Raw genomic sequence first — 13,593 nt, 5'->3', positions numbered from 1 at the left:
GGAAGCAAATTAACATACTTGGAATTTAGAATTTAGAAAAACTTGCATAAATTCGAAAGCTTCTATTTTTGTGTTTCTATATTTTCCTTTTTTTTTTTTTTTTTTTTTTTTTTTGTTTAGCTTCTTCTTCTTCTTCTTCTTTGTTCTTCCTTCTTCTTCAGCAGTGGAAGACTTAAATCTCTCCTTCAAGAAAATTTATGGTTCTTTAAAGGGGTTTAGGTTTAATAGCATCTTCTTCTGATTCATTATTTTTCTTCTTTTTCCTTTTATTTTTTGAGGGGTTTGTTTGGATTTTTGTCTGTCCCTCCCCCATTGATACTCAGCTCAACCTCGCCAAGAACTTGCTCAATTTCTTCCTCTCCTCATTTGGGTTGCTCTTTCTTCACCGCATTTGAAGTGGATCCATTACCACACCCCAAGATTTTTATCAGATCAGAGTCTCTACTAGAATGGTACTTCTTTGACCTCTTCTTTCCGCATTTCGATTCATTTTCTTCATGGGTTCTCTTAATTTCATGGGGGTTTCCTTTCTTCTCATTATTTGGTCTTGTAATCTGTCGGTTTTCTTGTCTTTACTACTTCAACGACTGATCTGTGCTTGAGTTGAAGAATCATCCTAACATTTCAGGACTTTCTTGGGTTCAGATTTAGTCTCTCCTAGTTCTCTGTTTTAATGATAGTTTGGAGTTTTTTTTACTTCTAGTTCATGATATTACGAGCCCTTGCACCTCGAAAGGCTTTTGGGTTTTCTTTAGAATAAGAAGTTTGTTTTGTTTGTTTCTATCTTAGTCTATTTGAAGTGTTTTCATATCTTGACGAAGAGTCAACTAGAGTTCAACGTATTTGACTTCATGAACACCGACTAGTCATTCAACTAAGAGTTCAATGCGACACATTACTTTAGCTCTATGTTTGATTACTAGCATGGTATACATTTTTTTGTACTGTAACATTTCGATTTATTGTAGTGCTGAACTATGAGTGGGAGACAAGCAAAAGAGGCTACATTCATTAAGTTGATCTTGTCTAATGGTGTAATGTACACTTCTATTTGTGTGTATACTTGCAGGCTTCTACTACTGGTCTTGTAGTTGGATCTTTTGTTTGGTTGGAGGATTCTGAAGAAGCTTGGATAGAGGGCGAAGTTTTAGAAATTCGCGGCGATGAAGTTAAAGTCGTATGCACCTCGGGGAAGACGGTGTGTTTTGCTCTTTCTTTTCTTGATATATTCATAGCTTTCACCCACCACACTCTCTTAATGCTTTCTGTTATTGTAGTTTAAATCCTAGTTTGGTCCATGAATATTTGCAATTTGGTCCCTAAAGTTTCCATTTCTTTTTATTGACTTGTAAATAGATTATAGTAACTGAGGTGCTCAATTTAAGAATAAAATTTTGCTAATCTTTTCCTTCTCTGTTTTCTTCCTCGTTTTCCTATTCGCAGGTTGTAGTTAAAGCAGCTAATGTCTATCCCAAAGATTCCGAAGTGCCACCATGTGGGGTGGATGACATGACCAAGTTGGCTTACTTACACGAACCAGGGGTGCTACACAATTTAAAATTGAGATATGATATCAACGAAATATATGTGAGTATATGAAGAAAATTATTTAGTTTTGGATATTTGTTTCCCTTGTTTGTGAAGGTTGTGTCGATATTGATGTACTTAGTAGGTCACATTCCATTATGTTAGGGAAATATTTTATCTGGTTTAAATGTGAAGATTTTTCGGATATTATGATGTTAATATGCTGAAAAATTGTGCTTCCAGACTTATACGGGGAACATATTGATTGCGGTGAACCCTTTTACAAAGTTACCTCATCTCTATGATAGCTACATGATGGCACAATATAAAGGGGCTGCATTCGGTGAGCTGAGTCCACATCCATTTGCAGTTGCAGATGCTGCCTACAGGCATTTTTCCACAATATTGTTGTATATTTGTATTTGAGAACTTCACTTATTTAATGATAATCTGAAATTCCTCCCCTTTGGATGCAGACTTATGGTCAATGAGAAAAAAAGTCAATCCATATTGGTCAGTGGTGAAAGTGGGGCTGGAAAGACGGAAAGTACGAAGTTGCTTATGCGTTATCTTGCGTATATGGGAGGGAGAGCTGCTACTGAAGGGAGGTCTGTTGAGCAGCAAGTTCTGGAGGTGAGAAAGTTTGAATATCGGTCTTCACGTTTATCTGATGCAAATGTTGGGTCTCTGATATTCGAGTTTTCAAAATGTGATTCCGTCCCAAATATTTATTTTTCTCCTCTTTTGTAGTCAAATCCTGTTCTAGAAGCATTTGGGAATGCAAAGACGGTTCGGAACAACAACTCAAGGTAAGAAGCTCTCTCTTTGGAATATTTATTTCCAAAATTTAGTAGTATTGCTTGAAATAATATGCCTGACTTCCATCTGTGTATGGTATATGATCACTCTTGTAGTCGATTCGGTAAGTTTGTGGAGATCCAATTTGACCAAAGGGGAAGAATATCAGGAGCTGCTATCAGAACTTACTTGCTGGAAAGATCACGTGTTTGTCAGGTGTCAGATCCGGAGAGAAATTATCATTGCTTCTACATGCTTTGTGCTGCGCCACCTGAGGTAATGGGTGCCCCTGATTACTTGAGCTTACAACCACTTTAACCTACAAATACTTAGACGAAAAAATTACAACCACTTGAACATACTAGTTTTAATTTTAACCCACAATCGGCATTTCGATTTACAACTTGGCGCTTTGACTGTTAAGATCTTAGTGTCTAGAAGCATAATTTATTTATCTTTGGACTAAGTTGGAGTTGTTCTTCGTTGTCTTTTCCCTTTTCAATCGTAAAGGAGGTTAAGAAGTATAAATTGGGAAACCCAAGAGATTTCCATTATCTAAATCAATCAAATTGCTATGAGTTGGATGGAATTGATGATGCCGAGGAATATATTGCTACGAGAAAAGCAATGGAAGTCGTTGGAATAAGTTTGGATGAGCAGGTATTTCCTCACCCATAACTTCGATATGACAAAGACAAAGATTCTCAAGTATATCCTATGTATCATCTCCCCCCCCATTTCGTTCTTCCTTCCTTCCAGGATGGAATTTTTCGTGTCGTGGCTGCAATTCTTCATCTTGGAAACATAGAATTTGCAAAAGGGAAGGAGGCTGATTCTTCTGTTCCCAAAGATGAAAAATCTTGGTTCCATCTTAGAACTGCTGCTGAGCTTTTCATGTAAGTGCACAACTTCTTTGAGTGAAAAGCAGATTTTGGAAGAATGATGGCACCATTAAAAGGTTGATGACAACAACTTTTATCCAGGTGTGATGAAAAGGCCTTGGAAGATTCTCTCTGCAAACGTGTGATCGTCACTCGTGATGAAACTATCACAAAGTGGCTGGATCCAAATTCTGCAGCTCTTAGCCGAGATGCTCTGTCAAAAATTGTATACTCTAGGTTGTTTGACTGGTGAGTCTTCTCTCTAAAGAAAAGATATGAGATACGTTTAACGTATATAGTTTTAAAATACGTTTAACGTTCCTTTTCGCAGGCTGGTGGACAAAATTAATAATTCAATTGGTCAGGACCCTGATTCAAAGTTCTTGATTGGAGTGCTGGATATCTATGGATTTGAGAGTTTCAAGACTAACAGGTGCTCATCCGGTATGCCTTTTTCTTGGATAAAAGAGAGAAGACAAAGGACAGTTAACAGAATAACCGACCAAGATTTCATAATAGCCTTTTTATAATATAAAACAAGAGTAAAAGAATAATCTACCCCCGCTTAAGATAAATCTTAAATCATAATATGAATACGAAAAAGATCTAATTCTCAAAATATAGCATAATATCAAAAACATGATCTATAACTTAGAAATTTAGAAACTTACTATTAGGGGGAGTTTTTCTGTGAGATCCCACATCGGTTAGAGAGGAGAACGAAACATTGGTGTGGAAACCTCTCCCTAGGAGACGTGTTTTAAAACTTTGAGGGGAAGCTCTAAAGGGAAAGCCCAAAGAGGACAGTATCTACTAGTGGTTGGTTTGGACTGTTACAAATGGTATTAGAGCCTAACACCAGGCGATGTGCCAGCGAGGACGCTGGGCCCAAAAGGGGTAGATTGCGAGATTCCACATCGGTTGGAGAGGGGAACAAAACATTCTTTATAAGGGTGTGGAAACCTCTCCCTAGGATACACATTCTAAAACCTTGAGGGGAAGCCCGAAAGGGAAAGACCAAAAGGACAATATTTACTAGCAGTGAGTTTGGACTGTTACATCGCCACAACTTTATGAAGTAATGTAGGAGTTCTATTTGCTTACAATTCCCATAGTTTGTTATGTTCAATAGAGTTGTCGGTCTGATTACCTTTCCAGAAGCATTTCCCATTAGTTTCTTATCTGATTCTTAATCTCCTTTAAATATTACAGTTTTGAGCAATTTTGCATCAACTTGACTAATGAAAAGCTTCAGCAGCATTTCAATCAGGTAGAAATGAAGCATATTGATTGTCTTTTCAGGTTTAATTATTCTTCGTTTTTTATTTTATTTTCTGCATATTCTCAACACTTGTATCTTTAACAAACAGCATGTTTTCAAGATGGAGCAAGAAGAGTACACTAAAGAGGAAATTGATTGGAGTTATATTGATTTTGTTGATAATCAAGATGTCCTTGATCTCATTGAAAAGGTTTGTTATCATTTGGTGTGTTTATTTATACCGATTCATCTCAATCGAGTCTTCATTTATTACATGTAGTTGTCCTTGGACATTGTCTTTTAAAGGCTACCAAGCTTTCATTTTCGCTTGTCTTGATTATCTTCTTCACGTATACACACAGATTATCTTCTCTCCACTCACCCCATTAACACTTGAGGATTTATCTTTATAACCCTTATTTCTTAATCATTTTCAATTTCAGAAACCTGGTGGTATCATTGCCCTTCTGGATGAAGCTTGGTAAGTGTAGCGATATTTCTATAAGCATTTTCGTTGCTTTGTGTCAATGTCTATGATGTGCAGTTCAATAAGAAGATGGCTTGTGCTTGCCATTTGCAGTATGTTCCCCAGATCAACTCATGAAACATTTGCTCAGAAGTTGTATCAGACATTCAAAAACCATAAACGCTTCAGCAAACCAAAATTAGCCCGGAGTGACTTCACCATTGTTCATTATGCTGGTGATGTGAGTATTTCATCTCTTTCTCTCCGAAAATACACTCACATAATCCTATAATGTCTGCTTCTCATCCCTTATTCATGGATAAAAAAGAAGTGACATCCTTTGAAGTGGAAACACTTGCATTTAATTTGTCAAATGATTTTCAGGTCACCTATCAGACTGATTTATTTCTGGACAAAAATAAAGACTACGTTGTTGCTGAACATCAAGCGCTCTTGGGTGCCTCCAAATGCTCCTTTGTGTCGTGTTTGTTTCCTCCATTAGCTGAAGAATCATCCAAATCTTCGAAGTTCTCATCTATAGGTTCTCGTTTCAAGGTCTGATACAGCTCTCCATTAGGAATTGTGATATTTGATTTGGGTTTAGTCTTTTTGCTTATAAGGAGCTCATTTTTCCTTCTTGCAGCTGCAATTGGTAGCACTTCTGGAAACTCTAAGTGCTACCGAGCCCCATTACATTCGATGTGTAAAGCCCAATAATCTTCTAAAGCCTTCTATCTTCGAGAATCAAAATATATTACAACAATTACGATGTGGGGTAAGATAATTTTCCTTGTTTCTACATAAAATTTAGTATCCTACTTGTTTCTTGCCAACCAAATGTAGTAGCGTCAGTTAATTGTCCAGTGAGATTTGTTAAGGTGCATGCGAGCTGACTTGGACACTCATCGAGACAAATGAATCTGCCAACTAGAAGCATATGCCACATTGGAAGTTTTAATCACATCTTCTGTCAAATAAAAGTATCATTGTCTTTACTTCAGGGAGTCATGGAGGCAATTAGGATAAGTTGTGCTGGTTTTCCAACAAGGAAAACATTTGATGAATTTGTTGACCGATTTGGACTCCTTGCACCCGAAGTTTTGGATGGAAGGTATAATTGGTCCGTGGCTTTTCAGACTGCAGATTATGTCTAACGATTGGTGGTTCTGACTTTCTTCGACTTTTATTTTGTTAGTTCTGATGAAGTGGCTGCTTGCAAGAGGCTTCTAGAGAAGGTTGGACTTAAAGGATACCAGGTAATTGTTTGATGAGAGATCGAATTTAGGTCTTGTCGTTGTTCACAAGCTCAGTACTTTATGTTCACGATCTCGAACTTCCATTTTCACAAGTAGTTCCCATATACCAATATTTGTTTGTTCTTTTGATATCAAATCAATTCCTTAGGTTTAACCGTGGAATGATTTACATTTTCTTTATTGGAGTTTTCCCGAGCGGTTAACTGAAGTATAAACTCTAGTGTGTTATCTTACAAATATAACATATTCTGGCAGATCGGTAAGACAAAAGTCTTTCTTAGAGCTGGTCAGATGGCTGAACTTGATGCACTCAGGACTGAGATTTTAGGGAGATCTGCAAGTATTATTCAGCGGAAAGTTCGTTCTTATTTGGCACGTAGAAGTTTTGTGTTGCTTCGGAGGTCAGCTACACATCTACAATCTGCATGTAGAGGTAATAAATCACGTTTAACACATTTCTGCGCTGATGGACCTACTTTCATAAGAAGTTCTTCGTAATCAGTCGAGAATTACCGAGTATTTTCCTATGTTGGTTTTAGGACAACTTGCTCGACAAGTATTTGAGGGCATGAGGAGAGAAGCTTCTTCTATAATGATTCAAAGGAATTTGCGCATGCATATCTGCAGGAAAGCTTACAAAGAAAAGTACTCTTCAGCTGTTTCTATTCAAACTGGAATGCGTGGAATGGCTGCTCGCAATGAGCTACGCTTCAGAAGGCGGTCTAAAGCAGCAATTATTATTCAGGTTTAAAATTTATCCTTCATTTGTTTTGAGTTTTCTTTAGTAGAATACGATGTAGCAGAACTCTGTAGTCATCTCCGCTCTTGCGATTGAGAAGATTTCTTTTTCTGTCCGACAGAGCTACTGTCGTAGATATTTGGCTCAGCTGCACTATAAGAAGTTAAAGAAAGCAGCAATCACCACTCAATCTGCATGGAGAGGAAGAGTTGCTCGTAAGGAACTACGGAAACTGAAGATGGTGAGATCACCTTGTCCTTTCTAACGTGTTTTGTTTCTTCCAACCAATATTCCTTAAAGTTCCCAAAAACAAGAAGGCACTGCTGAGAATGTGGGCATCATCTTGTCTTCTTTCTGAATGTAGGCTGCAAAGGAAACAGGAGCTCTTCAAGCCGCGAAAAATAAATTGGAAAAGCAAGTCGAAGAATTAACGTGGAGACTGCAGTTGGAGAAGCGCATGAGGGTAAGCATGTCTAAACAGTCATAGGACATAAATCTAGAATTTTTTAATATGTCTAATGAGCCAAATATTTCCAGGCTGATTTGGAAGAAGCTAAAACACAAGAAAACGAGAAGCTGCAATCTGCTTTGCAAGATATGCAGCTTCAGTTGAAAGAAACAAGAACGATGTTTGAGAAGGAACGTGAAGCTGCAAAGAAGGCTGCCGATATTATTCCAATTGTGAAGGAGGTTCCAGTTATTGATAATGCGATAATCGAGAAAATTTCTGGTGAAAACGAAAAGCTCAAGGTAATATACTTTTAAATTTCTTTCGATTACGAGTTAGTTCGTTTAGCTGCTGAGTTTTTGCTTCCTTGTCGTGAATTGTAGGCGTTGGTTTGTTCACTGGAAAAGAAAATTGGCGAAACAGAGAAAAAATATGAAGAGGCGAACAGAGTTAGTGAAGAACGGTTGAAGCAAGCATCGGAGGCCGAAACAAAAATCATTCAATTAAAGACTGCAATGCAGAGGTTGTTGGTTAGATTGTTCTATATAGTAGCTTAGATTGTTCTTCTTTTTTACTTTTTTTTGTGTGATGAGAAACCGAACATATATTTGCTAGATTGTTCGTTCATTATTGTGCATAAACTTAAAGATCAAGCAACCGTGTGCTCGTTTTTACAGGCTTGAACAAAAATTCTCAAATATTGAATCTCAAAATCAGATTCTTCGCCAGCAGACCTTCATGACAACACCAGTAAAAAAAATGGCTGACCATCTTCCTATTGCAGTAGCAGAGGTAAGTCTTATTTGGGGTTTGATACTGTTTTTGGTTGGGTTTCAATCTTCTCTAGCAGTCTTTGTGCACCATTCTTCCTTGTTCTCGAACAGTAATATCGAGTTTCTTTCTTTGCAGAAATTGGAGAACGGTAGCCATTTGATTGAAGATAACAAAATCGATGTATTGCGTCTTTCTGCACCTTATTCGTCTCCCTCTACGTTCATACTGGGTGATATTATTTTTAATACATGACGTTCATAATTATGTCTAATTATAGGAGCAGCTCGTAACACCCGTGAAAGCGCTGAAGAGAATTAGCTCAGAATCTGAAATTAAGTTGAGTCGACCTCTTTTCGAAAATCAACACGTACGTGCTTCTAAATCGCCTGAGTCTTCTCATTTGTTTTGCTCCATTGGTGATGTATTATAACTTCTGATTCCTGGTACAGGAGAATGTTGATGCTCTTGTCAGTTGTGTCATGAACAACATTGGGTTCAGTAATGGGAAGCCTGTAGCTGCCTTTACCATTTATAAATGTCTTCTTCACTGGAAATCTTTCGAAGCCGAAAAAACAAGTGTGTTCGATCGCCTAATTCAGATGATTGGATCTGCAATAGAGGTAACTGGATTAGTTTCGTTTCTGTCATTCGCGTTATGCTGTTACTAAAATAACGAAGTTAAGATCGTTCGTTGGAATAAAATGGGGTTCTAATCGGATTTATCTAAGTTCCAGAATCAAGATAACAATGATCATCTCGCCTATTGGTTGTCAAACACATCTGCGCTACTGTTCTTGCTTCAAAGAAGCTTGAAAGCTGCCGGTGCTCCCCGAAAACCGCCAACTTCAACATCCTTATTTGGAAGGATGACTATGGTATTTTGGATTCAATGTTTCTATTCTTTGTGAACCTTCATTTTCTGTTATTTAATCCTTTAGTGTTCTTGGTTGTTTAGGGTTTTCGTTCGTCTCCGTCTTCCAACAGTCTTGGATCTGCGCTTAAGGTCGTGCGCCAAGTGGATGCTAAATATCCAGCTTTGCTATTCAAGCAGCAGTTGACAGCATATGTTGAAAAAATATTCGGAATTATCCGAGATAACTTGAAGAAGGAGTTGACATCATTGCTGTCCTTGTGTATCCAAGTAAGTAGGATCCTCCGAGCAGTCTTTTCGTTTTCTCTTTCTCGTACGGGGGTTGTTGTAATGAAGCTTCGTTTCCTATACGTCTCGGGTTCTTGTCAGGTACCAAGAACATCGAAGGGAGTATTACGATCGGGAAGATCATTTGGAAAAGATACTCAAACAAATTACTGGCAGAGCATCATAGAATGCCTCAACATGCTTCTGTGTACATTGAAGGAAAATTTTGTATGGATACTTTTTGGAACCTTTCAAGTCCCTTGTATTGAATGTTGTGGACATGTTTCTCAAAGATTTCATTATCGTTATGGTTTCAGGTTCCGCAAATACTTACCCAGAATATCTTTGTTCAAAACTTTTCATATATTAATGTTCAACTCTTCAATAGGTAAGCCATTCATTCTGTATCTTCGGTTTCATTCTAAGAAGGAAACCGTGTTGACGGTCGTGTTTTTTGCTTTTCAGCCTTCTTCTTCGTCGAGAATGTTGTACGTTCAGCAATGGGGAATATGTCAAATCCGGGTTAGCTGAGTTGGAGCTCTGGTGCTGCCAGGCAAAAGAGGAGGTAGTACTTACTTTCCCTTTTCAATCAAGAAGTTCAAATTTTGAGTTAGTTTTTGAATCAATGGCCCAAGCCCACCACTAGCTGATATTGTCTTCTTTGGACTTCCCATTCGGGTTTCCCCTTAAGGTTTTTAAAACGCGTCTGCTAGGGAGAGGCTTCAATATCCTTATAAAAAATGCTTCGTTCTCCTCCTCAACCGACGTGGGATCTCTTAATCCACCCCCCTTCTGGGCCCAGCGTTATCGCTCGATGTGGAACACCCCAATCCACCCTCCTTCGGGGTTCAGTGTTCTTGCTGGCACACCGCCTCATGTCCACCCCCTTTGGAGCTCAGCCTCCTCGCTGGCACATCGCTTGGTGTTTGGCTCTAATACCATTTGTAATGACCCAAACCTACCGCTAATAGATACTGTTCTCTTTGGGCTTTACCTTTCGGGCTTCCCTTCAAGGTTTTTAATACGCATCTATAGTAGGGAGAAGTTTTCACACCCTTATAAAGAATGCTTTCTCCTCCCCAACCGATGTGAGATCTCACACCTCATTTGTGCCATGTTGCTTAAGCCCAAAGCAATACTAAACGAGCCGCCGCCCTAACGAGACTCTTAGTCAAGCGTTTCTTTTACCTTTATTTGAAGCTAGCCTAGAAATATATATATATTTTTTACTTAAATCTGATTATTTACAGTATGCTGGTGCTTCTTGGGATGAGCTTAAACACATAAGACAAGCTGTTGGCTTCTTGGTATGATATCTACTTCATTTTTATAAACATAAACTTGTACAGTCTCATATCAAGTACTTGTTAATGCTCTTTATTTACAGGTTATACATCAAAAATACAGAATTTCATATGATGAAATCACCAATGATCTTTGCCCGGTAACTCTCGCTCTCTTTCTCTCGTCTCTGTTCACTTAGTTCTCGAATTATGACAATTATGCTTTCGATTTTCAGTTTCTTTAGATCCCTTTTATGGAAATCCAACACAAAATCTTTGTTTATTTGGTTTAGATTCTGAGTGTCCAGCAACTTTATAGAATATGTACACTCTACTGGGATGACAACTATAACACTCGAAGCGTGTCGCCTGATGTGAGTTGTTTGTTCATGTCCTGTTCTTCATTTGAAACTGTTTCTCTTGAGTTAATCTGCTCACCATAACATTGATATATGAGAATAGGTAATATCCAGTATGAGAGTGCTCATGACTGAGGACTCCAACAGTGCAGTTAGCAGTTCCTTCCTATTGGATGACAATTCTAGGTGAGTCCGAAAATCAATCGTAATGCGTCTTAATCATCTCACAATATGATTCGTTGTCGTGCTCTATTAAAACGTGCCACGTTTCATCAATGCACAGCATCCCTTTCTCGGTCGAAGACCTCTCGAACTCACTGCAAGAGAAAGATTTCTGCGGCGTGAAGCCTGCCGACGACTTGCTCGAGAACCCAGCCTTCCAATTTTTAAACGAGTGAGGCTAAGAACGAGTCGAGTAGGGTGTTTTTCAGCTGATTTCTGTTCTGTTGGGTGGCTCGTCAAGCAGCTCAGCTCGGAAATCTTGTTTTTGTACCATCCTCCCACAAAGAAAGGTCCCTCTCCTTGATGAAATTTTATTTATTCATTCAATCTGGGTTTGGTAGTGTAAATTCTTCTTCACTAGGACTGAGGAGTTGGGGGATAATTATAATTTTGGGTATAGTGTTTGTATTCTTTTTATTGTTCTTATGCCATCATTGGCTGCATTTTTTAGCATTTTTTTCCCTTCTTTTGGTGGCTGAGACACTCTACTCTCCACTCACATTTCATTGTATAAAGGAGTACCTCAAGTTTGTATAAATTTGGTAAGAAATAATAGGAACAGTTCTTCGCTATCAGCTCACTTTTCTATTGTCATGGGGGCAAGAATGTTTTGCCATGATTGGGTTAGAATAATTGTCACGAGGCAAAGACATGGCTACCACCATGTCTCGACTGAGTCGAGATGGTTATACTGAGCCATCAAGTTGCTATCGTATTGTTTAACTTTTGACAACATATGAATAGTTAGGATAATATGGATCTTAAGCCTAAACTCCTTACTCATATGGTTAGAGTCGTTTCCTAGTGGATGAAACTCTTGTTAAGAACGAACTATAGTTAGCTAAGCGATGACGTTAGAAATGAGACTCGTTTTGTGAAAAAACCACATGCTTTGGGACCATTTAGGACCTCAAATGGACCATCCAAAATTCTATTTCACCTTGTTTTGGTCCATCTTCACATGAATTTTAGACCCCTCATATGGTATTTTCATGCATTCCGTTTGAAACATTGGTCCCTTCTCTTTCTCATATTCACAGCTACATCAACATCAACCCTTTTCCTTTCGACTTGTAACACGCACGACCAAACATGATTGCGTTCGAAATAATCAAACCAATGATTAGTATCAGAAACCCTAATTTTAGTCTTCTATGTATACAGATTAACAAAGAGGAATTTAAAAAACCTCGAACTTCAACTTTAATGAACTTTTGTCCATGTTTACGGGCTTCGATTTATTCAAAATATTTCATTCTAATAAAAATGGTCGGATTTTTTTATTCTCATTTTTTTATTTAAATTTGAACATTAAATTTATTAGGTTTGGTCCATATAGACATCATTCACATGAATTATACACATTCCATATGGTGTAGTGATGTGATGCATTTCCTATCTAAAAGTTATAAAACCCTAATTTTCAAGTATATATATTTTGTTTGACTATTAAATTTTTTATTTTATTTGTTTAAACTACATGGTTGTTGAAATATTGCAAATTCATAATGTATATAGAAATCATACATGAATTTGAAATAATTTGCAATCATTAAAGTCAATTCCAATTATGTTCAAGTTTCATGCATTTTTATAGTCTACCCTAATTAATTGTTATGCTAATTAAACCAATTATACCTAATGTACGTGTGGGTCATGTCCCAAACAATTAACATAAATTAATATGTGACAACAGAGAATTTTATAATTAAGTTGTTTCTTAATATCTTCAGAGATATATACACTAAGGTATATTTTATAAGCAAGAAGTAAGTAACATGACCATGTCGCAGGGGATGCAAGAGAATGTCGAGATACATAGGTGTTATTTGAATAATTTTGGACCGTTGGATTTATCATGTGTTTGGTCAAGATGGGATTCTTGGTTTCAAATGTTTCCAATTAATGTTTTTGACTAATTTCCCATTTTATGGTCTCTTAATTAATAAATTAAATTTTTTTATTTTTTATTTATCTCTCTCTCTAACTAAAAACTTTCAACTGCCTTTCCATGTGGTCTCATGTGTTTCTCCCACAACGCTCCCTCTCTCTCCCTATTAATTCAGTTATTATGGTTGCTAGGTTAGTTGATTAATTAATTAATTAATTAATTAATTATTGGAAGAGAGAGGGAAATCTAGCTATTTTACTGATTAATTTGATTAATGGGGTTTGACTAAATTATAATATTTAATTATTGAGTGTAATTTTTGAAGGCATCACATGGATTAATTCCTTTCTTTTATTATTATTTTTATTTTAAAAGAAAATATTTGGACGGTTGAGATCATTTTAAAGCAAACATAAACATCCAAATCTGCGCAACGACCGCCCTTAGATGTTGCTGCCACCCATGTATAATGCATCCCATGTGCCATTTTATTTTTCTCTCTATTTATTCATAATCAACTCAATTAACCTAATTAATAATGTATGCAATT

The 13,593-nt window shown here is 37.3% G+C and overlaps 1 protein-coding gene across 1 annotated transcript; it reads left to right on the top strand.

The window, feature by feature from the left end:
* The first annotated feature begins 111 nt into the window (after positions 1 to 111).
* On the top strand, positions 112 to 11,727 carry LOC111778121 (myosin-6). The gene is made up of 39 exons (XM_023657784.2): positions 112 to 452; positions 1,070 to 1,198; positions 1,444 to 1,587; positions 1,771 to 1,916; positions 2,004 to 2,160; positions 2,278 to 2,336; positions 2,442 to 2,601; positions 2,836 to 2,985; positions 3,085 to 3,221; positions 3,309 to 3,455; positions 3,538 to 3,639; positions 4,419 to 4,476; positions 4,577 to 4,678; positions 4,911 to 4,948; positions 5,048 to 5,174; positions 5,318 to 5,488; positions 5,577 to 5,708; positions 5,935 to 6,044; positions 6,129 to 6,189; positions 6,445 to 6,622; positions 6,729 to 6,934; positions 7,050 to 7,169; positions 7,293 to 7,391; positions 7,466 to 7,678; positions 7,760 to 7,899; positions 8,054 to 8,168; positions 8,286 to 8,330; positions 8,428 to 8,517; positions 8,600 to 8,770; positions 8,885 to 9,025; positions 9,106 to 9,291; positions 9,391 to 9,516; positions 9,606 to 9,676; positions 9,754 to 9,853; positions 10,539 to 10,595; positions 10,676 to 10,732; positions 10,865 to 10,945; positions 11,034 to 11,116; positions 11,214 to 11,727. The coding sequence occupies exons 1-39, from the start codon at positions 450 to 452 to the stop codon at positions 11,326 to 11,328; spliced, it is 4,527 nt and encodes a 1,508-aa protein (XP_023513552.2). The 5' UTR covers positions 112 to 449; the 3' UTR covers positions 11,329 to 11,727.
* Positions 11,728 to 13,593: the final 1,866 nt, after the last annotated feature.

This window comes from Cucurbita pepo, chromosome 17 (genome assembly GCF_057944985.1).
Source record: "Cucurbita pepo subsp. pepo isolate OVF chromosome 17, ASM5794498v1, whole genome shotgun sequence".
Taxonomy (NCBI): domain Eukaryota; kingdom Viridiplantae; phylum Streptophyta; class Magnoliopsida; order Cucurbitales; family Cucurbitaceae; genus Cucurbita; species Cucurbita pepo.
Note: the sequence above shows the minus strand (reverse complement) of the source record. Positions and strands in the feature narration are given on the sequence as shown.